The sequence below is a fragment of the Acomys minous genome (assembly GCF_964271855.1).
Source record: "Acomys minous genome assembly, chromosome: 2".
Lineage (NCBI taxonomy): Eukaryota > Metazoa > Chordata > Mammalia > Rodentia > Muridae > Acomys > Acomys minous.
Genome location: NC_140484.1, coordinates 66,025,545 through 66,048,504, shown reverse-complemented (window position 1 = coordinate 66,048,504; position 22,960 = coordinate 66,025,545). Strand labels below are relative to the sequence as shown.

The following is a 22,960-nucleotide window of genomic DNA, read 5'->3' as shown; positions in this document are numbered from 1 at the left end:
GTCCAGGACAGCCAAGGCTACACAGAGAAACTCTGTCTCAGAAAAACAAAAACAAACAAACAAACAAAAAACCCCTATGCTTTCCAGAGTTCTCAAACACTTAACATTTCACAAATCCAAGATCAAGGGCAGAGCTTTCCCTTCTGCAACCATGCAACGCTCAGTAGCAAAAAAAAAAAAACATATGTCTAGAAAAACTCTCCTTACCTCCCCTGCTCTGATGTGAGCTCCAGAAAGAGGACAGTGGGCACTCAGATCTTGAGATAGACTCCCACGTTTTGAGGCAATACTGTGGGCAAGTTCTGGAACTTCGCCAGCTCAGCTTGTGTAGCCTATATTACAACATGCATAATAGACGCCTAGAGAATGCTAATGAGATTAGTGCAGTCAAATCCTACCTGTCTGACACATGAGAAATGGTCAGTAAATGTAAGATCTGTTTTTCCAACTATAAAATGGAGCTTAAACAGCCCCTGCTTGGAAAGAGGCCGACCTATCCTCAAGGTTCAGAAAATGCCAGCTGTGACCTTTACAGGCTGTGCATCTTTGCTCTAGTTTGCTTTCCTTGCGCTGTGATAAAATACTGACCAAAAGCAGCTCATGGAGGAAAGAGTCTATTTGGCATACAGGTTAGATAGCCTATCATTGAGGTAAACCAAGGCAGGAACTGAAGCAGAGTCTATGGAGGAACACTTACTGAATTGTTCTTCATTTCCTGCCCATGTAATAATAATAATAATAATAACAACAACAACAACAACATAGTAAGCATGTAATGAATTTTTTAAAGATTTATTTATTAATTTATTTATTAAGTACACAACGTTCTGCCTGCATGTGGAGGGCACCAGATCTCATTATAGATGGTTGTGAGCCACCATGTGGTTGCTGGGAATTGAACTCAGGGCCTTTTTGCTCTTAACCTCTGAGCCATCTCTCCAGCCCATGTAATGATTTTTTAAAAGAGAGGATTTGGTGGGCCAGTGGTAGCGTGTGCCTTGCCTTTAATGCCAGAACTCTGGAGGCAGAGGCAGTTGGATGTCTGTGAGTTTGAGGTCTACAGAGTGAATTCCAGGGCATCCAGGGCTACACAGAGAAACCCTGACTCAAAACAAACAAACAAACAAACAAACGGGTCTGGAAGCATGGGGGAGGGCAGGAGTTTAGTTTCACTGAACTTAAAGTATGAAGGGAAAGCCAGGCAGCTAGAAGAAAAAGTCGGCGCAGGGGCAAGAGGTTAAACTGGAAGTCCTTACCAGCTAGAGCAGCAGCTCTCAACTGTAGGTTGCCACCCTTGGGGAGGTGCCTATCAGATACCCTGCACATCAGATCTTTACACCACAAGCCATAACAGTAGCAAAATTACAGTTATGAAGTAGCAATGAAATAATTTTATGGTTGGAGATCACCAAAAGCTGAGGAACTGTAAGTGTGTGTGTGTGTGTGTGGGTGTGGGTGTGGGCGCGCGTTCTACCACATGGGGTCCAGGGATTGAACTCTGTATATTAAGATAAAAGGCAGGCCCCACCAACCCAGCACATCCCCGTTCCCTTACAGCAACCTGCTGATAGAATAAAACCATCTTCCTTTAACTCCACACCTTTTCACTCAACATGTACTCAACAGTTATACATTGGGTAGTGTCCACATGCCTGCCATTAGCCCATATGACAAAAATGCAACTGCAAACAAATTAAACACAAAGCTCACAGTAGGCTAGCAGAGGAAAAAGACGATAAACATGAAGATGGAATAAAAACAGAGACGATGCTGGATAACGGTGGTAGGAGCTTGTCTTGGTTAGCTTTGCCAACTTGACACACCTTAGAGTTATCTGGGACTAGACCACCCTCCAGTGAGAAGTTGCCTAGATTAGCTTGGCTTATTGGGCACAACCTTGGGGGGGGGGATTGTAGGAAACAAGAACCCCACTTCACAATAAGAGTCCTAGAAACTCAGAGTAGAGGAATGAAGCAGTTTGTTTTGCAAGCTTGAAAACTCCTATGTCAGCCTAGGATGGCAAGCCTACTACTAACTGACTCCAGAGCACCATCTGTCTATAATCCCTAACAAATGACCCTTCCTTCTACTTTTGAATAACTAGGAGGCTACAATCCTAACAAGATAAACCATGTATAGCTGTATCTCCATGTTTTACATCCTGCTTATCTTAGAGCTTATCAAATTATAGGCAAGCTTGGCTGTTTGTGATCATTGTTTTTGGAGGGTAGCTTATTAAACTTTGGGTGTGGTGGGGAATAGGGAGACTATGAGGCATTAGCAAGGGTCTAATGTTTTCTGTTCATGTTTAGCTGGACGTAAGCTGGCTTGTGAGTAAACCATCGAGTTTTATTTAGCAATTGTTAATTGATGTAGACGGCCCAGCTCTTTGTGGGTGGCACTTAGGCAGCTGGTCCTAAACTGGATAAGAAAAGTAGCTGAGCTGGAAAGGGCTGCTCTTGGAAAATTAGGTTCTCTTTCACCGGGAGATGTGAGCTGGAAGCTGTCAATGGAAAAGTTCCCCAGCAGGCAAGCTAAGCCAATCAGTCCTGCAAGAAGGGATCTGGGTGGCCTTTCAGAGCACCTAGGGCAAGCAGAAAGCAGTGGACTATGCAGTCGTCGCCAAGGAGACTAGCATTCCAGACAGAGGAAACAAATGCAAAGGCACTGTGACCTGGTGAACTTTCCAGTGCTTCCAGAAAGCAAAAAGGGCTATGACTGTAGCCAAAGCCCAAGTAAACCAGAGTAGTAGAAGCAGGAAACACAATCAGAAATCAGGGGTGGGGCAATCCTGTCAGGGTAGCATTTGGAGGTTGGCCAAGTATGATTGACACCTTATACTTAAACATTAACCTACCATTTCATTGGCTGGTTTTGCGAATATATCTGGCAGGTGAACAGCATCACTTCATTTCCGTGACATTTTGGGATGGTTAATTCTGTTATGAGGCCTTCCCTGAGTTTAGCTCCTTCCCCTGGGTTTGGCATTGGAAAATATCTCCAAATGATGATGTAGTGTCCCTTAAGGGCAAAATTGCCACCAATGGGGACTCTCATAGAAGTTGCCAGAACCAGAAGAGAGATGATGGTGCTTCGGATCGGAGTAGCAGGTGTACTGTTTGTGAATTGTAGGTCTCTGTATATGCTGAAGATTGTGTTAGTTGATCTCATGTGAGGATCAGGAGAAAAGAAGTTGTCAAGGCTGACTACAAGGGTTTTGACTTGAGTAGTTGTTAGAAACAATTTTATCTGCTGAATTTGGGAAAGGAGTAAGAAGCAGCATTATAGAGAAATCAGGAGGCCAGCTTGGGACACTGAAGACTCAACAAGTAGCAGAAGAATTAATTCCTTCCCCGAGTTCCCTTTTTTCTAACTTTGATAGTTTAGCTTTCACTGCTACTTATTTGTTTTTATCTTCTGTGATTTTTGTGAAACTTGTAGGGTTTTACTTTTGTTGTTGTTTGTTGAAACATAAACGTCTCTTTATGAAGCTTTGGCTGGCGTCAGACTTGCAATCTTACTGCCACTACACGGCTTATAATTGAATTGTTTTTGAATCCAGAATCCAATCATTTTACCAGTTCCACTACTTCTGACCAAAATTCCTCTGTCACTACACCAGTCAGGGTTATTGTATATCTCCGTATTTCTTCCACCTCTCTTAGGCATTAGTCTCAACCACGTAGGCAAAGTGGTCTGTTCAAATTGAAGTTTTAGATCATGCTGTTCCAGTGTCAAATCCCAAACCTTTCAGTTCTTTGAATCATCTCTGGCTTTTCATCCTTCAGCTTCATTTGCAGAATGGACACGTTGGATTATAACAAGGCTGTACTATACAGACAGGCCGCCATCTGAGGGACACCAAGAACTTACGTGTGCTGGGTCTCTTTGATCTGTGCTCTCCTAGGGCCGCTTGGACGACTACATTTCCCAGGATGCCCAGCGGCGGGGCATCCGGAAGGTTGTGCGCCCTCCGCGGGGCATGATGGGGGAGGTTGGAGATTTCCATCATGGCGGCTTCCATTTCGGGCTACACCTTCAGCGCTGTGTGCTTCCACAGCGCCAACAGCAACGCGGACCACGTAGGTGCCGGGCCCCCTGCCGTGGCCTCTGGAGCTTTCGGCCATCTCCTCGGGCCGGCGCCTGCGGCCAAGCGAGGACCGCTGGAGGCTCGGCCCTCCATCTCGGGGCCAAGCCGAGGCACTGGTGACCCAAGGCGGCTCCCGCCCCCCTCCAGCTCCTGCACTGCGCGGGGCCCTTCACTTTGGTGCTCTCCGTCTCCGGCGGGTCCTAGCCCGGCTGTTCTCAGTCCCGCCGCCCTCCTGCGCCCAGCCCTGCCAGTGTCAGGAGTAGTCGCCTAGCCAAAGCTGGTACCCACTCCTTGCTGAGAGTAGGGCTTCCAGACTTGAGTGCTGTGTGGGGTCGGGATGGAGTTGGGAGATCCGGCTTGTCATTTAGAAGGAGGGGAAACCAAGCAAGTCCTGCTCGCTCGCCGTGTGACTTGTCACTGTTCATACTTATCAGATTCGGTTGTGGTTTTTTTGTTTGTTGTTTTTTCACCCCACTGGAAAATGGAGAACAGGCGCGTTAGGTGCAGGGTCTGTTTGCACTTCCGCGAAGTTGCATGTTCAGTTCCTCAGCGAGTGTCCTAATCCACGGAACTAAGTCTTAATAGGGAAGTGACAGGCCCACATGTGAGCGAGCAGAAATGTACAGGCCGTGGAGTCGATAGGAGCAAAGTCTCTCTTCGAGTGTTTTTATTTTACGAATTACCTTTCAATGCCACTGACCTCGGAGTGGAAATTCTTTGTGATATAGATGCTTTTATAGGACATGATTAATTTGCCCACCAATTGGGGGATTATTATTTTTTTTTGTCCATCTTTTATTTTTTTTATTTTTTATTTTTTTGTCCATCTTTTAGTGATGCTATTGGTGAACGATTTAAATTCATTAAGTTAGAGAGTGGCCTTTTTGTGGTTGTCATTACAAAACAGCAATTGCTGGAGGAGAAATTGGATTTGACTTGATGTCAGCAGTCTTTGATTCCATTAATAAAAAGTGATGCTGAGAGGTGATTCCATTAGTAAATTGAGTGGAATAAATTTACTTTTATGGACTCTCCTTTTTTCTCTGCACTGTTGATGGTGGGGATTACTGATAGGAATATATTCAGCGTAGTCTTTTTTTTTTTTTTCAGAGACAGCTCTAAACAGTAGCCTTTGGTATTGCAGCCAGCCGCTTAATAATGTAAATGGTGAGCCGGGCATGGTGGCGCACGCCTTTAATCCCAGCACTCGGGAGGCAGAGGCAGGCGGATCGCCGTGAGTTCGAGGCCAGCCTGGTCTACAAAGTGAGTCCAGGACGGCCAAGGCTACACAGAGAGACCCTGTCTCGAAAAAAAAAATGTAAATGGTATTGACACTCCTAGTGTCCATGGACTACAGTTAGAAGTTCAGAGGTGATTCCTCTGCTGTCCTGGACTCTCTTTGTAGGCCAGGCTGGCCTCGAACTCACAGCCATCTGCCTGCCCTGCCTCTCAAGTGCTGGGATTAAAAAGGCGTGCGCCACCACGCCCGGCTAGAGGTGCTTCTCCACTCTCTTTTATAGAGTACCTAAGAATGTCATGGTTATGTATAAGGCAAGATTATTATAAGGATAAGAAACTTGGGCAGTAGTTCTAAGAACTGCTGTAGTCCTACTTCTTCAATTGATACCAGTTTTTTGTTGTTCTTGTTTTGAGATAGTGTCATTCAAGGCTGGCCCTGAACTCCTAATCCTCCTGCCTCCAAAAGCCTAAGTGCTGGGTTTTCAGGGGTATGCCATTACATGCAGCTTTAGATTGCTAGCCATTTAATGGCAATCTCCTTTTTATTTCTTTATCTATTTAGTTAGTTTTTTGAGACAGTTAGTTTTTGTAGCCTTGACTGTCCTAGACTCGATTTGTAGACCAGGCTGGCCTCAAACTCACGGAGACCCACCTGCCTTGCCTCCCGAGTGGTGGGATTACAGCTGAGCGCCACTACATTCGGCTTCTCCGTAATATTTTTTTTCATGTTTGGCATGAGGGCAGAAATTTTATACAAGGCCAATAGTTGGCATTGTGTTTTATATGATTATACTCTTTTCTATGAACCTTACCAAAAATATGGATTTAGAATGCTTCAAAGTGATGTCAGTTTTAAAGTTGAAGAACCAAGAATTTACTAAGAAAATTAATCTAAAACCAGAATTATTCTATGGAGCTAAGGTTAGCAAACACTTCTGAAATCTTTTTTCTTTTGGAGATTATAGTATAATTAGACCATTTCTCCCTTCTTTTTTCTCTCTCCATCCCTCCTCCCCATATAACCCTCCTTGCTGTCTTTCAAATTCATGGTCTTTTTTTATTAATCATTATTCATATTTATATGTATACGTATATATCCCTAAATACAACCTGCTCAGTCTGTATAATGCTACCCATAGTTATGGTTTCAGGGCTGACTATTTGTTTTTGATAACCAATTGGTTTGTTCTTCCCTGGGGAAGATTTGATTTGTTCTTCCCTGAAGAAAACTTTCTCCCACTCTCAGCATTCCTTAGTTGCCTAAGGGGTTGAGGCTCTCACCTGTCCACTTTGCCTGTCGGCGTCACCCTTGTTGGGCTCATGTTTAGGAAGTCGTGTTTGTGAGATTATGGGCGAAGCTTCTGACAGCCTCACAGCAAACATCATGATCCTATGGCTTTTACAGTCTTTCTGCCCCCTCTCCCACAGTGTTCCCTGAGCCTTAGGGGGAGAGTGTTTTGTAGACGCATCCACTGGGCCTGGGCTCCATAATGCTGCATTTGGATTGGTTGTGGTTTTCTGTAGTGTTTTGGGGTGTAGTGATGAGGGGTGAGGAGTACACTTACCTGCGAGTAGAAGGACAAGTGTTTAGATTGTTGCTAGGGTTTATGCTGGTTTAGTCAAGTGGTGGTTGTAGGTTCTCCAAGGCCCATAACTTTACTAGCATTGAGAAGTTGGTTGGGTTTTTGGTGCCAGCCACGGTTTTCCTTTTATTGAGCAGCTCTTAAGTCCAGCTGGTGTGCCGCTGCTGCACCCTTAGAGTTACTGTGACACGCTGGTTGTTGGTCTGCTTCCTAAGTGTCCCAGCTGGGTTGGACTGTTGGTTGTCGCCTTCCTTTGGACGCTTGTATGGCACCTTCTAGTACCGTGAAAGCTAGTTCTCCTGAGGGAGGGTACATCCAGGTCAGTTCCAGCTCAGAGGCCGCTGGGCCCAGTGTCTGAAGTACATGGTGTGTCTTCGACAATTGGGACTTCTTATACCTCTTGGAGGTTGCCAAGGACAGGACAATAGCAGTAGACTGTGTTTTCGGAGTCTCTCAGACAGTCCTGACTCAGAATGTTTCTTAGGCCTGGGTTTTTGTTAGGTGGATTTTTGGCTCTTGGAAGAAAGCAGGCATTTTCTGAAAAGGACCAGATAATAAAGATAGTACTTTCTCACTTTTTAAAAAGTTTTGGAGCCTTATGGTCTCTTTTCCAACTCTTCAATCTTGCAGTTGTGAGGAGAGAACACGTGTAGACCATGAGCAAGTGAGGTGACTGTTCTAGTAAGAACTTATTTATGCACTGAAATTTGAGTGGCCAGTGGTTGTAACGTTTTGTGGAACATGTTTTAATTTTTGCAACCATTTGAACCTGTAGCAACCATACACCATGCAGGCTGTGCATTAACAGAGCTGTGCCTGTTGGTTGCTTCTTCCCGTTACAGTGTAACACAGTGGTTCTCGACCTTCCTAATGCGACAGCCATTTAATACGGTTCTTGATGTTGTGGTGACCCCAACCGTAAATTTATTTTTGTTGCTACTTCATCATTGTAATTTTGCTATTGTTATGACTTGTAAATATCTGATAAGCAGGGTACCTGATATGTAACCCCTGTGAAAGGGTCATTTGACCTACTAAAGGGTTTGAGACCCACAGGTTAAGAACCACTGATGTGCCAGGTGGTGGTAGCACAGGCCTTTAATCCCAACACTCAGGGAGGCAGAGGCAGGCGGATCTACAGAGTGAGTTCCAGGATAGCCAGGGCTACACAGAGGAACCCTGTCTCAAAAACAAAACAAACAAACAAACAAACAAAAAACACTGATGTAATAGTTATTCAGATAATTCAGACCAGTGATAAATAAACATTCCAAATTACTAGTTGACTTTAGAATGTTTTAATATCACCTGAGATTTTTGTTTTGGTTTTGTGGGGACAGAGTCTGTCCCTAGCTATCCTGGAACTCCCTAAGTAGACCAGGCTGGCCTTGAATTCAGAGATCCACCTGCTTTTGCTTCCAAGTGCTGGAATAAAAGGTGTGTGCTGCCATGTCTGGCTGCACATGAGTTTTATCATGGTTTCTCATGCTAAGGATTAGTGTGCTTATGTGGTAATAGTGTATTGTTTGTTTAGTTTTTTTTTTAACTTTGGTCCAGAAAATTTATATTTTCTTTCTTTTGTAATGAGAACTCATAATTAATAAGACCAGGTTATTTAGTGTTTCTCATGATCCTCCTATGTTGGCCTCACCAACATATCCTACTGTCCTGGACCACTTAGCCACTTAGTCGTTATTTCTCAAACCAGTAGTCATAGATACCCGCTCACAGCGACCCGCCTGCCTCTGCCTCCCAAGTGCTGGGATTAAAGGCGTGCGCCACCACACCCGGCCCAATTTTTCATTTCTTTTGTGGTGTCTGGCAATGCTGTGGGTTGACCAGGGCATGACATTTCCCAGCAATCTCTGCACGCCCAGCAAACACTCCCCCAAATCAAATACAAAAGTGAGGCCACAAAGTATCTGTATTGCTCCATTCACCCACAGGTGTGCATTTGCAGCTGGAACTGTTTTTAAACTGGGGGGCTTCTGTGGCTGGTTTGAGGAATCAGAGTAGAATGGAGGATTATGTAGAACATGGTCTTATTACAGCAGAATTTATGCAATCAGTTACAACTGTCCCGCCTTTCTATGCCTGCCCCATCTCCTGAATAATGACAGTATATTTATTATTAGCTTAGGCACTATAGCTGCCCGTTTCTGAGTTATTCTAACCCAGCAATACTGTCCTGTTCTGTGGCCCCATTACCTTTCATTCTTAGTCTCTTAGTCCTTGCTTCTTTCTCTGTGCTTGACTACTGCCCCTCCACTTCCCACCTGAGGTCCTCTCTTTCAGCCAGGAGTCCTGCTCTCTCCGTCCTTCCTTTGCTGTAGGCCATTCAGCCCTTTATTTAGCCAATCAGAAGATGGTGGTGAATAATGTTTACAAAACACTAAAGTAGAAAGTGCTGCACAAAAAAGACAGTACCAAAGTCCAGCCTGTAAATAAATAATCAGAAATCAGCATTTGAATAATTAAAAGACAATCTTTACATGGTGCATAATAACATCACTCCAACAGTCAGTGTTGGGTGCAATGTAAGTGCAGCAGCCTTAACAGTAAACAAGCACAGGTGCCTGCCTCTGGGCTTAAATTTTAGCCAGGGTAGGCACTGACTATTCTGTAAGTCTGTGACATGGCAGATAAGGAGAAGACAAACGGAGGCAGGATGTAGGGGACAGAGTGCCTGGCAGATCTTATTTCCTGTGTGTCCTGTGAGAGGACAGGACCTCTCAGATGGAGTGCCATCTGAGCAAAGGGAAGGAGTGAGCCTTGGATTTGCCAAGAGAGAGATAACAAGACAGTGAGCGAAGCCATTTGTCCTCTCTGCAGGAGGATTATTTTGACTTTTAGGGTTTATCCTCATGAGCTGTTTGTATTGAACATGGCAGCAAGTGCTCAAACTGGTAATTTGCAAAGAAATTCTGTGTTGATAGATGTTCTCCATAGGTATAAATAAGCTTTGCATTTATTAGATGAGAGCAGGTGTGTTGACTGAAATCCTGATTTCTCATGTCAGCCTATCCGTCATTGTCTTTATTCTTTAATCATTAGTGGGGGTTTTAAAGCAAAAAAGTAATAGGCAACATGAAATTATATATTACTTAATATAAGCATCCATGGCATATTTCTGCTTCCTCAGATTGTCCAGCATTTAAGGCAATTTAAGGTGGTTTAAGTAATGGACTCATCTTACAACAGGAAGACATGTTGGTTTATAGCATCTCATTTTTGGAGCATTTTTGCCCATATGGCCCTATTAATAGATTAGACCAGTCACTGGTTTATAAGACAGCGTTTTACATGCCAAGCTTACTTGGATTATTGTTAAAATTGATGTAAGATAGTGCATCCTCATTTCCTTTCAATTGTAGTAAAAAAATTATCTAAGTTTAACCAGATATTTTCTTCTGTTTTAGGAAGGGTTTTTGCTGGGAGAGGTAAGACAAGAGGAAACTTTTAGCATCAGTGACTCACAAATCAGCAACACAGAGTTTCTGCAAGTAATTGGTAAGCTTACTTTTGTGCTTAGAAGTATCTTTTTAATACAGTTTTTATTTTATGTTTATGGATGTTTTGCCTGCATGTATGTCTGTGTACCACGTGTGTGCTTGGTGCCCTTGGAACCCTGAAGAACTAAAAGTGAAAATAGGGTTTCAGATACCTTGTAATTGGAGTTGCAGACAGTTGTGATCCAATATGTGGGTCTTGAGAATCAAACCTAGGTCGTCTAGAAAAGCAGCCTTAATTGCTGAGCCATCTCTCCAGCCCCAGAAATACCCTTTTCCAAATGTGTACTTGTTTGTTTGTACTTTGGCTCCTAATGACTTTAACTGAAAGTATTACAGGGAACTGGGAGTGTGGCTCAGTTGGTAGACTTACTTGCTAAGCTTCCAAGAAGGCCAGGATTGGATCCCAGTACTGCACAAAACCAGATGGGTGTCACATACCTGTAATCCCAACACTCTGGAAGTAGAGACAGAAGGATCAAGAGCTCTTGCTACATAGCAAGTTTGAAACTAGCCTGGGTTATTTAGGCCCCTATTTCAAAGTTAAATAAGTAAATAAAGTGCTAAAGGAATGCACAGAAGCTAAATTTTGTAGCCTGGGTTCAGTCCACAGGTCCACATGCTGGAAGCAGAGAATTGGCTCCCACAGATTGTCCTCTGACCTCCACATGCATGCTCTAGCATATCGACCCCTTACACACAAATAAATAGATTGAATTTAAAAATAATAAATGGTATAAGAAAGTGGAGAGATGGCACCTATGACAAGTGGCTTGCAACTGCTGTCCTGGAACTCACTCTAGATCAGGCTGGCCTCAAGAGAGAGCCACCTGTCTCCATCGCCTGAATGCTGGGATTAAAGGCTTGCGCCACCATGCCAGGCCTAAAGTAAATCTTTTAAGTTTTGTTTTTATTTATTATTAGATTTTGTGTGGCGGGGTGCCTTGCCTGAATTTATGTCTGGGAACCACATGTGTGTGTCGTGTCCACAAAGGCCAGATGAGGATGTTATATCCCCTAGATATAGAGTTACAGACATTGGGAGCTACCATGTGGGTGCCAGAAATTGAACTCAGGACCTCTGGAGGAGCAGTCAGTGCCAAGTGGCAGTCTTTGTTTTTGTTTTTGTTTTTTCTTTTGTTATTGTTGCTGTTTTCAAAACAGGGCCTCTCTGTGTTAGCCTTAACTGTCCTGGACTCGCTGGACCAGGCTGGCCTCGAACTCACAGTGAGTCGCCTGCCTCTACCTCCTGAGTGCTGGGATTAAAGGCATGTGCCACCACACCCAGCTGCCACATGGCAGTCTTAATAAGCAAAGTAGAACAAAGGATGCTTTGTTCCCCCCTCTCTCTTTCCCTCCCTCCCCTCCCTCTCTCCTTCTCTCCTTCCCTCCCTCCTTCCCTCCCCTCCCCTCTTTCTCTTTTTCTCTTTCCCTCCCTCCCCTCCCTCTCTCTTTCCCTCCCTCCCCTCCCTCTCTCTTTCTCTCCCTCCTCCCATCCCCTCCCCTTCTGTCCTTCCCTCCCTCCCTTCCCCTCTCTCTTTCTCTCCCTCCCTCCCCTCCACTCTTTCTCCCTCTACTCCGTCCTCTCCCCTCTCTTTCTTTCTTTCCCTCCCTCCCTCCCCTTCCCTCCCCTCCCCCTATTGTGTGTGTGTGTGTGTGTGTGTGTGTGTGTGTGTGTAAGGTGCCTGCATCAGCTCCTCCTAGAGCTGGAGTTACAGGTAGTTGTGAGCCGTTTGCTGTGGCGACTGGGATCTGAGCTAGGGTCCTCTACACGAGCAACTCATGCTCTTCACCATAGGTCTTCACTCTAGCCCTTTTTAATAACCTTGTGCCTGATGGGGAGGCATGCCAAAGTCAGAGGCCAGCTTCGTGGAGCCCGGTCTCTGCCTTCTCCTGTCCATGGGTTCCAGGGATCTCACGTAGGTTGTCAGGCGTACATGCAAGCACCGTTACCTACTGAACCACCTTGCTAACCCTACTGAGGACTTTGTATGATTGAGGCCTAAGCTAAGCAGAGAAAGGAATTCCCAGACACCTTTCTGCCTTCCAGAAGAATGATCGGGAGGATATGACAGCACAAGATGAAACTATAAAAAAGAAACCAAGCCCCGTAAATGTCTGAGTCAAGGAACAAACTGGTAGTAGGAGGCCAGTAATCATGAAGGAGGCAACATAGTCTCAGAGGGCAGCACGTGTGGGGGAACATGAGCAACGGCTGAGTAGCACTCTTATATTTTTGGTTATAAGCCTAACCTTTAACGGCTGAGCCATCTCTCCAGCCCTGTATAGTGCTTTTAAATTCTATTTTATTTGGGGTATTTAGACTCTAACCTCCTAACCCTAAGCAGGAGAAAGATGGTTAGTCGGGGGAGGGGGCCCGGCTATTTAGGGTCAGTTGGGTTCTTTTGTGCTATACCTGTCTCCACCAACAGCACCGACCAGCAGTCCTCCAAGCTGTTGCTCCCCAAGGCGTTTCTCTCCGTTTGTCCTCTGCAAACCACCACACCATCTGTCTCTGGTCTCGTTGAACTGGTACACTACGCGTGCCAACACCACACCCAACACCATGCTCTTCCGCTCTCAGGGCTCCTATTTATAGTCTCAGAGCCCTAGACCACACCCCTCGTCACCAGCTGGCAAAAGCCACACCCCTCAGGAGACAATTAACAGGTGTGGACAAGCTAAAGCTCAAACTAAAATCCTACACTTGGGATTAGAACAAAAACATTTACATAACCCAACTGAGTTTACAAAGAAACCAGAACTTCCATTACACGGCTGTATAGAGCATACAGAGAATCTGCCCTCTCTCTGTGTAAATGAAACACAAAAATTAAAGGGAAGCTGAGTGGGGGCTGGGCTGTCACATTGGAACTAAATCATCAATTTAAAGTCTAGTCTAATGGCTGCCTTCTACTGTAGAGAATGGGGGCAGAAGAGTAAAGACTGTAATAGCATTCACACAGCCCTTCCCTGCCAGGCAAAGACGTGTTTTGTGTGCAGCCTCTTTCATCCGGAGGTTGAGGGTTTCGTTTTGCTTAACTTTTTAAATCCTTAAAAAATGGGCTAGGAGGATGGCTCACTGAGGATGAGGGCTTGCTGTTACACCCGACAGCCTGAGTTTTATTCTTGAAATTCACATTGTAGAAGGAGAGAAACAGTTGTTCTTTGATTTCCATACCCATGCCATGGCACGTGTAGCTTCACACACAGACACAAATATATATATATATTAAAATGCTAAGTAGTAAGATTTTACTTCAAAAGATGTCTGTGTATGTAGTTTTTTATTATTTGCATCTAAGTTTTTAAAATCCATCTAGGAAGTAAAGGTTAATTGATAGATGTAAGACCAGTGAAATAATTCAGTAGACAGGCACTTCCTACCATATGACCTGAGATTGACCCCTGGACTCACACAGTGGGAGGAGGGACTAAGTTGTCCTCTGACCTCCACACTTATGCCATGATGGTTGCAAACACTCAAATAAGTGTTTTTTAAACCTCTAAATTGCCAGATGTTGTTAAGTGAGTGTAAAAATTGCACTTCTGGTATCTATTCAAGCACTGGCTATCAAATCCAAGGCCTCCACATATATGAGAGAGACATTTCATTCCCCCCCCCCATGAGCTACATGCCTAGATCATGTCTGTAGTGTGCTAGACAGTTTATCTTGAGGACTACTACTGGTTCAGAGTTTAGAACTTGCTCTAGGGCTTTCAGCGGACAAAACAGTGTTACCTTTAAGGTAAAAGAAAAGTTTTCAGCTGGCGAGGTGGTGCACGCCTTTAATTCCAGCACTTGGGAGGCAGAGGCAAGAGGATCTCTGTGAGTTCAAGACCAGCCTGATCTACAAAGCGAGTTCCAGGACAGCCAAGGCTGTTACATAAAGAAACTCTGTGCAAAAAAACAAGAAAAAAAAGTTTTCTTTATTCCAAATCCTAACCTGATAGTACGCTGGATCATTTTAAGCATTAAAAGAAGGGAATTTGATAGATGAGGCTTTCTTGTTTGCATTGTTGTGTTGATGCCATAGTGAGGTAAATGAACTCTTCTTTCAGTGTTAGTTCTGCATTTCTGCGTGTGTTTTGGCAGTGTTAGCTAGTGACAATAGCTCTGTCCTCAAAGGCTGTGGGTTTTATATTAATTGAGGTAAAATTATTGCCCCAAATTCCAAGGCTGTGGTTTTTTAAACAGCAGGTGATGAGTCACTCTCTGGGAGAATGTGGTAAATACGATTGAATAGTCAATTAGTCTCATGTGCTTCTCAAAACCAGCCTGTGGCCCCCTGATGAGCTTGAAGAAAATGTTCATTCTGCTCAATCCCAGCATCTTTTCAGAAGCTATTAGGATCTGTCTTATAAATGACTCTTTCCCTTAATACCAACCAGCTTTGAAAGAGTTAATGGACGTTCAGCATTCCAAACACCTGGCCCTAGTGGTCAGACATCGTTAGATGGTTATTAATGATAGGAAAGCTGTCCGCACAGCTTTTATCCAGTTTGATTAACTGCTTCCAGTCAGCGGCCACTTTTTCCTATGATGTTTTGTTTAAATAGGTAAGATTGAGTAAGTTGTACAATAGCTGTGCCTTCCTGAATGAAAACTGTCAGAAGTGCACTCATCACACAGGGACAAGTGGAAGCAGAGCTCTCACTCTCCAGCTGGCTTTGTTCTGAGCCTGTGTCTCTGGGTGTCATGGGAAGCAGCCACACTGCCACACTGCCTCCATGGCATACACATGGCATCTGTTTATAAGAACAAAGTGATCTTGGTTATCCTCAATTTTGGTTAAAAAAAATCCTGAAAAAAAAAATCCTGAGCTAGGGGCTCACCTTAGCCCCAGTGGTTAAGAGCACTGGCTGCTCTTGAAGAGGCCCTGAGTTCAATTCCTAGCAACCACATGGTGACTTACAACCATATGGAATGGAATCTGATTCTCTCTTCTGGTGTGCATGAAAACAGAGCACTCATATACATAAAATAAATAAATAAATCTTTTAAAAGTCCTGAGCTACAAAGAGAGTTTCAAGACAGCCAAGGCTACACAGAGAAATCCTGTCTCGAAACCCCTTTCCCCCTACCCAAACAAAATCCTGAGCTTTTTTAGTTGCCTGCACTTTACATGATTAACTGAGTTGATTTGCTTTGTCTGATTACAGAAATCCATAACCATCAGCCCTGTTCAAAACTCTTTAGGTAAGCCACATTTGATTTTGTAGTTTTGGTCCTCATTGAAAAAGTTGTTTGAAACCAGTGAATTTAGGCCTGTAACTGATTATGTTATAAATATAATTAAGGATACTCTAAATCTATTTAAAATTTTTTTCTGTTTGGTATTTTTTGGCATGTGTGTTTGTTGTTGTTTGGTTGCTTGAAAAAAGATCTTGCTGTGGATTCCAGGCTGGCCTTGAACTCAAGGCCTTCCTTCTCAAGTGTCCTACCATGACTATGCTTGAATAGGAAAAGGGAAGAGGGGAAGAGTTAATTACAGTGTTGGTGGCTTAGAATGAGCCTTCCCCTCAAGTTCCCTGTCAAGGCTTCTTTACTTAAGGAAGTAAGTTAATCAAAGATTATATGTAGACAGAATTATTTATAGAAATCACATATAGATATAAATTTAATTTTGAGAAAATTAAAAGTCTTCAGTGATTAACTTTAAAATAAAAGGAATCAGAAACCAGGAGCCAGGTAGTAGTGGTGCATGCATTTAATTCCAGAACTTGAGAGGTAAAGGCAGGTAGATCTCTGAGTTCAAGACCAATCAGGGCTACACAGTGAGGCCTTATCTCAAAAAAAGGAATACGAACTTTGCTTTTTGTGTTTAATTTAGTATACACTATTTCTGTAATATGGCCACTGAAGGACAGAACCTAATGGAAAGGAGACATTCTGAAGGAAAAATCAATAGGAGAATGACACCTGGAGCGAAAAGTAGATATTCCCAAATTCCCACCGGGCCTCTCTGTCATGTTATGACCAGATGAATGGAGGGTCTTGCTCATGCTACGCAAGCCCTTTACTGCTGAACTACCTCATTAGTCTCTGTCTTCTTTCACCTTCCACCCTTCCACCAGGGACTGAGATACATATTTCAGAAAATTCCCCTGGCTCTGTTTCTTCCCCCTTTTCTCCCAGAGGCCAGGCCAGTGCTTTCCTTCCAGTGTGCCCACATAAACATTATTCATTGTTCTGTGAGACGGAATCTCATGTTGCCTTGGCTCACTGGGAACTAACTGTATAGACCAAGTTGCTTTTGACAAACAGAGCTGCCCCTACCTCTGCCTCCCAGGTATTGGGATTAAAGATATATGCCACCATGGCCATCTTTTCTTCAGTGTTCTTTTTATTTTATTTTTTCCCTCTCTTCAGTGTTCTTGTTATTCATTTCCTTCTGTCATCCCGTCTAGTCACTTTGCCTACTTCTTCCTGCTGTTTGTCCCTTTCTGTCTTCACCTTGACCCCTCTGCAAGCACCTCTCCACTCCTGGGGACCCCACACATACACACCCTTAGTCCTTAGTGATTTCAGAGGATTGTCATTAAGCTCTGTGGCTTCATATAAATGAAGCCAAAAAGTAGCCAAGGACCTCAGGTCTTTCCATTTCCACATACCTGAAAGAGGAGTAAGGAAGCCAGATGAGGAGCCGTGGGTTCATCTGAAAAGATCATGAGGTGTTGGTCCATACATTACCTCTGACTGGATATGGATGTGTCTGTTCTGGGCCTGACAGGGCTTCACTGGACATGCTATGTCTCACCCTCCTGAGTAATTCCACAAAACACTGCAAGTCAGAACTTTCAGAACAAGGATTTGACTCATACTTAGAATGGAAGACTCTCTTAGAAATCATGTCCATACTCCAAGCCTCTTACTTAGCAAAGCAGGAAAAGAGAGCAGGTAGGGTAAGTAGTCTGCCCTTGATCCTGCAGTGAGAAGTGCAACACGGCTGGAATTGACATCTCCTGATCTCTGGGTCAGTTTTTTCCTTGTATCTTGAATGCCTTCCTGCCTGTGTGGCGTGAGGTGGGAGGAGGATGACATTTCTAAGACCATAACCAGGGACATTGGAGGGCCCTCATGTCAATATGTCTGACTGGTCATGGTTTGTTTTGGAGGTGAGCACATTGTTTGAGCCTAGGTAGACTTGGCTTCCAGTCCAGTCCATCTGTCCCACTAGCTATGCTGTCTCTTTCAAAAAAAACAGCAGAAAGCCTTGTTGAATTCGGATGAACTCATACCTCAGCACTGTGGCTAGCACATGTAATGAAAAAGCACCCAGCTGAGGGTCTGTTAAACATTCCACAAATGGTCATTTCCCCTCATTTCCCAGAAAAATGAGTTGCTGTTACCTTTTTTTCATAAGTAATTGATACTTAGAAACAAAGTAGTGGAGCCATTTGAAACCATACATTTTGTAATTGCTTGATTGCTTCCCACACATGGAAGGAATGTCTTTTGAATGAAGTAATCTCTTGAGTAATATTTGATTCAAAATGTAGCTTCCCAGCAAGAAAGCACTTTGGCTGATTCCTGTTTACTAATCTTTGAGTAGAAGCAGTTGCGTCTGTTAGGGTTACATGCTCTGTAGGCCCCTGGGGTTATGTCTGTATCATAGTACTATAGCATTTTAATTAATGTTTTTCTTCTTTAATAAAAAACAGTTTTTATGATTATGCAAGCAAAGTGAATGAAGAGAGTTTGGACAGAATCCTTAAAGATCGGAGGAAGGTATGTTTTATGTATTGCTTGATCCAATTTGGAAGTCATACTTTAGCATGCAAAAGGAAGGACAGCTAGAGCTGATATATTCAGTGTGTGTTAAATATTTTCTCTTGGTGCTAGAGAGCAGACTCAGGATTTTGTGCATAATAGGCAAATGCTCTGCAACTGAGCTACACCGGTGAGTAGATTTTAAAGGTAAATTACAGATTTAAATAATGCTTACACTATATCATTGGGGGAATGAGTATTTTTAATGTGATCTCATTTACTTAAAATTTAGACTTTAATACAAAAAACTAACAATAGTCCAGATGACTCTGGATGATTAGTTATACTTTATAATTTGAAAAGTAAAGTTATATATTTGTATTTTTATAAAAATTTAACCTTATTTAACAATTTCATACATATGTAGTGTATTTCTTGATCATATATATAACGGTACTCTCTTTGGACCACCAGATCCTGAATAATGACATGGAGACATTTTATTAATATGAAAGCTTGGCCTCAGCTTAGGCTTGTTCCCAACTAGCTCTTAAACTTAAAGTAGCATGTGTATACTAATTTATGATCTGCCATGTGGCTTGTTACTTCTCAGTCTCTTAGTCCCAGCACTTGCTTCTTCCTCCCCACCTGGCTGGCAAAGCTCCATTCCTGATTCTTTCTCAGAGTTTTTATTTCTGCCAGAAGCCTCACCTATCCTCTCCTCCTTTCTATAGGCTCTTCAGTTCTTTATTAAACCAAAGAAAATGTTAAAGGGAGTGTTTACAAAATATGGTGCAGCTGTAAGAATAATAATACCATAGCCTGGTCTGTACTCGGCTCTCTGCTGGTATAGAAATCAGCATTTAAATAATATAAAGACAATGTTTATACAGTGCACAAAAAGATCACCACTACTACTCCCCCTTTTAGTCCAATAAAAGGTTCTTTTTCTAACATCAGAAAACTATATACATTAAGAATAATTATGAGAGCTATCAGGTAAGAATTACATTCACAATGTCCAGTCCATTTTTTGTGGCTACCGTGGACAAAGTACTCCATTATCTGTCCTATCTTGGTGAATCCAAAGTTTTATACCTAATTCATTTTCATCTAAACTTTTGTGTCCCCTAACCTCTGTAACTTCGACTGCCATCCCCTAAACATTTTCTTAGACCTTTCAACTATCATAACTTGCATTTATCAACCTTTAAGACATCTTTTTAGAACTTAAAACATTTTCTTAGATCCTAAACAACTTAAGTTTTTATGTCTCTCAGCCTTCATAAACTTTACATATCGTTTTGTGAGTTTCTTTTCTGAATTTGGTAACAAGGAAAACTGTAGGACTATAACTACTAGTCTTCAACCTCATCAGAGACCTAAGAAGGATAAATATTACCTGAGTAAACAGGAAGTGTAAAGCAAGCAGCTTCCAAAACTCAAGAAATAACAGAGACTGCCGGCTGCCTGGTCAGTTACTCAAGATTCCTCTGCAACATTGTAACATCCATCTCTTCAGCCTAATAGCCCAGAATATCTGACAGAATTTTTCTGTGAAGTAGGAATTATGAGGGACTTCTCTACCTTGTCCTGGCAGAGTTCGGCAGTTGACTTTCTTTATTGTCCTGTTTAGGCACGGCTTGGACAGCATGCTGTCAGCAGTTGGGACAAGGACAGTTTTTATCTAGTGGTTAGCTTTGCCAGATACGAAGCAAATTCCATATGGAGGCTCTTTGATGCCCGTCATCTTCCTTGAAGTAGTACGGGCTGCTTCCAGGCGGATGTGTCTCACTGTCAAATAAGCCTTTTATTATTAAAACATCTTCAAATACCATATTCTGTAGATCTCTAAAATGTTTGAAGACCATCTATCTATCTATAGTATAACTGAGTAGGCACATTGCTTGATTGCTGTTTCTAGCTATTTACTATCTGATTAACTGAAAACTTCTACAGGAGGATAAATAAAGCTTATTTCTGTGATTAACTAACCTAGTACCTAACCGGACCATAAGTTTTGATTGACTGGCTACTAACTTGCATTTCTTTTTATTCTTTTTTCTTTTTTTCTTTCTTTTTTTTCTTTTTCTTTTGTCTGTGTCTGTGTGTGTGTGTGTGTGTGTGTGTGTGTGTGTGTGTGTCTGTCTGTGTTTTGTTTTTTGAGACAGGGTTTCTCTGTGTAATAGCCCTGGCTGTCCTAGAACTTTCTTTGTACATCAGGCTGGCCTTGAGCTAATGAAGATCGACCTGCCTCTGCCTTCCTAGTGCTGGGATTAAAGGTTTGCACCACCACTCCTGGCCTTAACTTGCATTTCTCAGGCTTCTAGCACATTTCTTATTAATAGCTGATTAATTCCATCATCATTTTGTGCTAGAGGGACTGATATGTGTCATATACAATGGATGGTTCCTGTTTCTGATTACTTGTGGTAGTTGAATAAATAGGAAAGTTAATTCTGAGTCATCCAGAATAAGCTCAGCAGTTTCAGTATGTAAAATGACTCTTTTTGCATATTAAGAGTTAGTAACTATAATAAGAGATTCATGAAAATCACATAATACCATAAGAATGGCATACAACTCTGATTTTTTAACTAAATCATAAGGGCTTTGAACACTTTACCTATTTTTCCTGACTTATAACTTGCCTTTTCTGATTTACTTGCATCCATATAGAATGTACCAGCTCTAGAAATTGGTGCCCCTTTTACTATATGAGAGAGGATCCAACAAGTTACTTTTATAAACTGATGTCTCTTAGTTTTGGGACATTTGTTGTGAATCTCTCCCAAAAAATGACTGCAAGCTCTTTCCCAGTGTTCATTTTCTGTCCATAATGAGGCAGTTTCAGCCTTAGTAAAAAGTACCACAATTTCTGCTTGGTCTATTCCTACTAATTGACAGTCTCATTTTTGCTTTCAGAATCAATTCAGAAAACATTTTTACATAGGTCTTTTCATTCTTGTTTGCTAAAAATATTCGTTCTATGATATTATCTTGTTTCTGCATAAGAATTTCTATAGGAGAATAGGCAGAAGACAAAATAACTAAAGTACAATCCATTTGGAGCCAAGTGATCCATATGTGCATCCTATAATTTCTTTTCCACCAGAACCAATTCTTTTTCAACTTCAGCTGATAATTTTTTTTGGACTATTTAAGACCAAATCACCTTGTAAGGCTTGAAATAAATTACTTAGCTCTTAAGTAATTAATCCAATTGTGGGCCTTAGCCTATTAATATCTCCCAACAATTTTTGAAAATTATTAAGATTTTCTAATTGATCTCTCTTGATTTATATTTTCTGTGGTTGGAATTTTTTCTCAATCTATCTTATTTCCTAGCTAATCATTAGAATTTTTTCTTTGGGGGGCTTTGTTTGTTTGTTTTTGTTTTTGTTTTGTTTGTTTTGTTTTTCAAGACAGGGTCTCTCTGGGTTAGCCTTGGCTGTCCTGGATGTGCTTTGTAGACCAGGCTGGCCTCAACCTCACAGTGATCCACCTGCCTCTGCCTTCCAAGTGCTGGGATTAAAGGTGTGTGCCACCACGCCTGGCTTCTTCTTTGTATTTTTTAGGAGCAATTTGTAATCCCCAAAAGGCAAAATTTGCTGTACTTCATCAAATATTTTTCCTAAGGTGTCTGCATCTGAATCAGCCTATAAGATAGCATCCATATAATGATAAATTATAGATTGAGGAAACTATTTACAAATTATTTCTAATGGCTATTGTCAAAATAGTGACATAAGGTAGGGCTGTGTAACATTCCTTGTGATAAGACTTTCCATTGATATCCCTTTGTTGGACACCTATTATTACAAGTAGATACTGAGAAAGCAAACCTTTCCCTATCATGCTCATGCAAAAGGATTGTGGAAAAGCAGTCTTTTAAATCAATCAGTATAATACTCAATGCCTTAAGTAATACTGAAGACAATGAGATCCAAGGCTCTAAAGAGTACATAGGATAAATCACCTTATTTATGGCTCTTAAATTTGTTAACATTCTCCCCTTTCCAGATTTCTCTTTAATAACAAATACAGATAAATTCCAAGGACTGGTAGATTCTTCAGTGTGTCAAGCCTCCAGCTGCTCTTGCACTAGCTGTTCTAGTGCCTGTAATTTTTATTTTGTCATAGGCCACTGTTACACCCAGATTTGTCAGCCATTTTAAAGGTAGGGCATTGGTACATTTGAAAAACCAACACTTGTCATGTCCTACTCATGAACAACCTGGACAGTCTGTGACTATTCTTGATGACACCTTTTAATATTTTTCTCAGAAGCATTTTTTATTTTACGGCTTATTTCTGAGATTGAAAGACTGTTAAATCTATATCTTCCATTGCTGTGACAAATCACATCCCCATATACATTCATTACCAAAATTCACATATGGCTTTGATTTTCCTAGTTGTCCCTCTATCCCTATACATCTAAGCCAACTCACATTTTATTTTACCTGAGATAAAGTTCTACCCCTAGAAATTGAATATCTCCCTCCTGAAGAGGCCAATCTGGAGGCTATGATTTTGATGATACTATTGTTACATCTGCTTTTGTGTCTAGCAAACCTTCAATTTCAATATCATTTATAAATACCTTTTAGTTTTGGCCTCTGAGTATCTATAGCAGCTTGCCAGAATACTTGATTTCTGGTCTCTCCTGAGTTTTCTGTTCTGTCTACTGAAGCTTCTCTGACTTTGATATCTGGGTTATTAATAGATGTATCCAGAGCAGTGCTGTTTAATCACTCTTCAGATGAGTTTCTCTGCTGTTGACCAGAAATAGCCAACTTGAATCTGATATCGGGGCCTGCAG

The 22,960-nt window shown here is 42.2% G+C and overlaps 1 protein-coding gene across 1 annotated transcript in view; it reads left to right on the top strand.

The window, feature by feature from the left end:
* Window positions 1–3,935: 3,935 nt before the first annotated feature.
* ABRAXAS2 (abraxas 2, BRISC complex subunit) overlaps window positions 3,936–22,960 on the top strand; it is a 42,145-nt gene continuing 23,120 nt past the window's right edge. Inside the window, exons 1-4 of the mRNA XM_084772721.1 lie at window positions 3,936–4,082; window positions 10,332–10,422; window positions 15,585–15,621; window positions 18,087–18,153. Coding sequence (XP_084628847.1) covers window positions 4,011–4,082; window positions 10,332–10,422; window positions 15,585–15,621; window positions 18,087–18,153 — 267 coding nt within the window. The 5' untranslated portion in view covers window positions 3,936–4,010. The remainder of the gene's footprint in view (window positions 4,083–10,331; window positions 10,423–15,584; window positions 15,622–18,086; window positions 18,154–22,960) is intronic.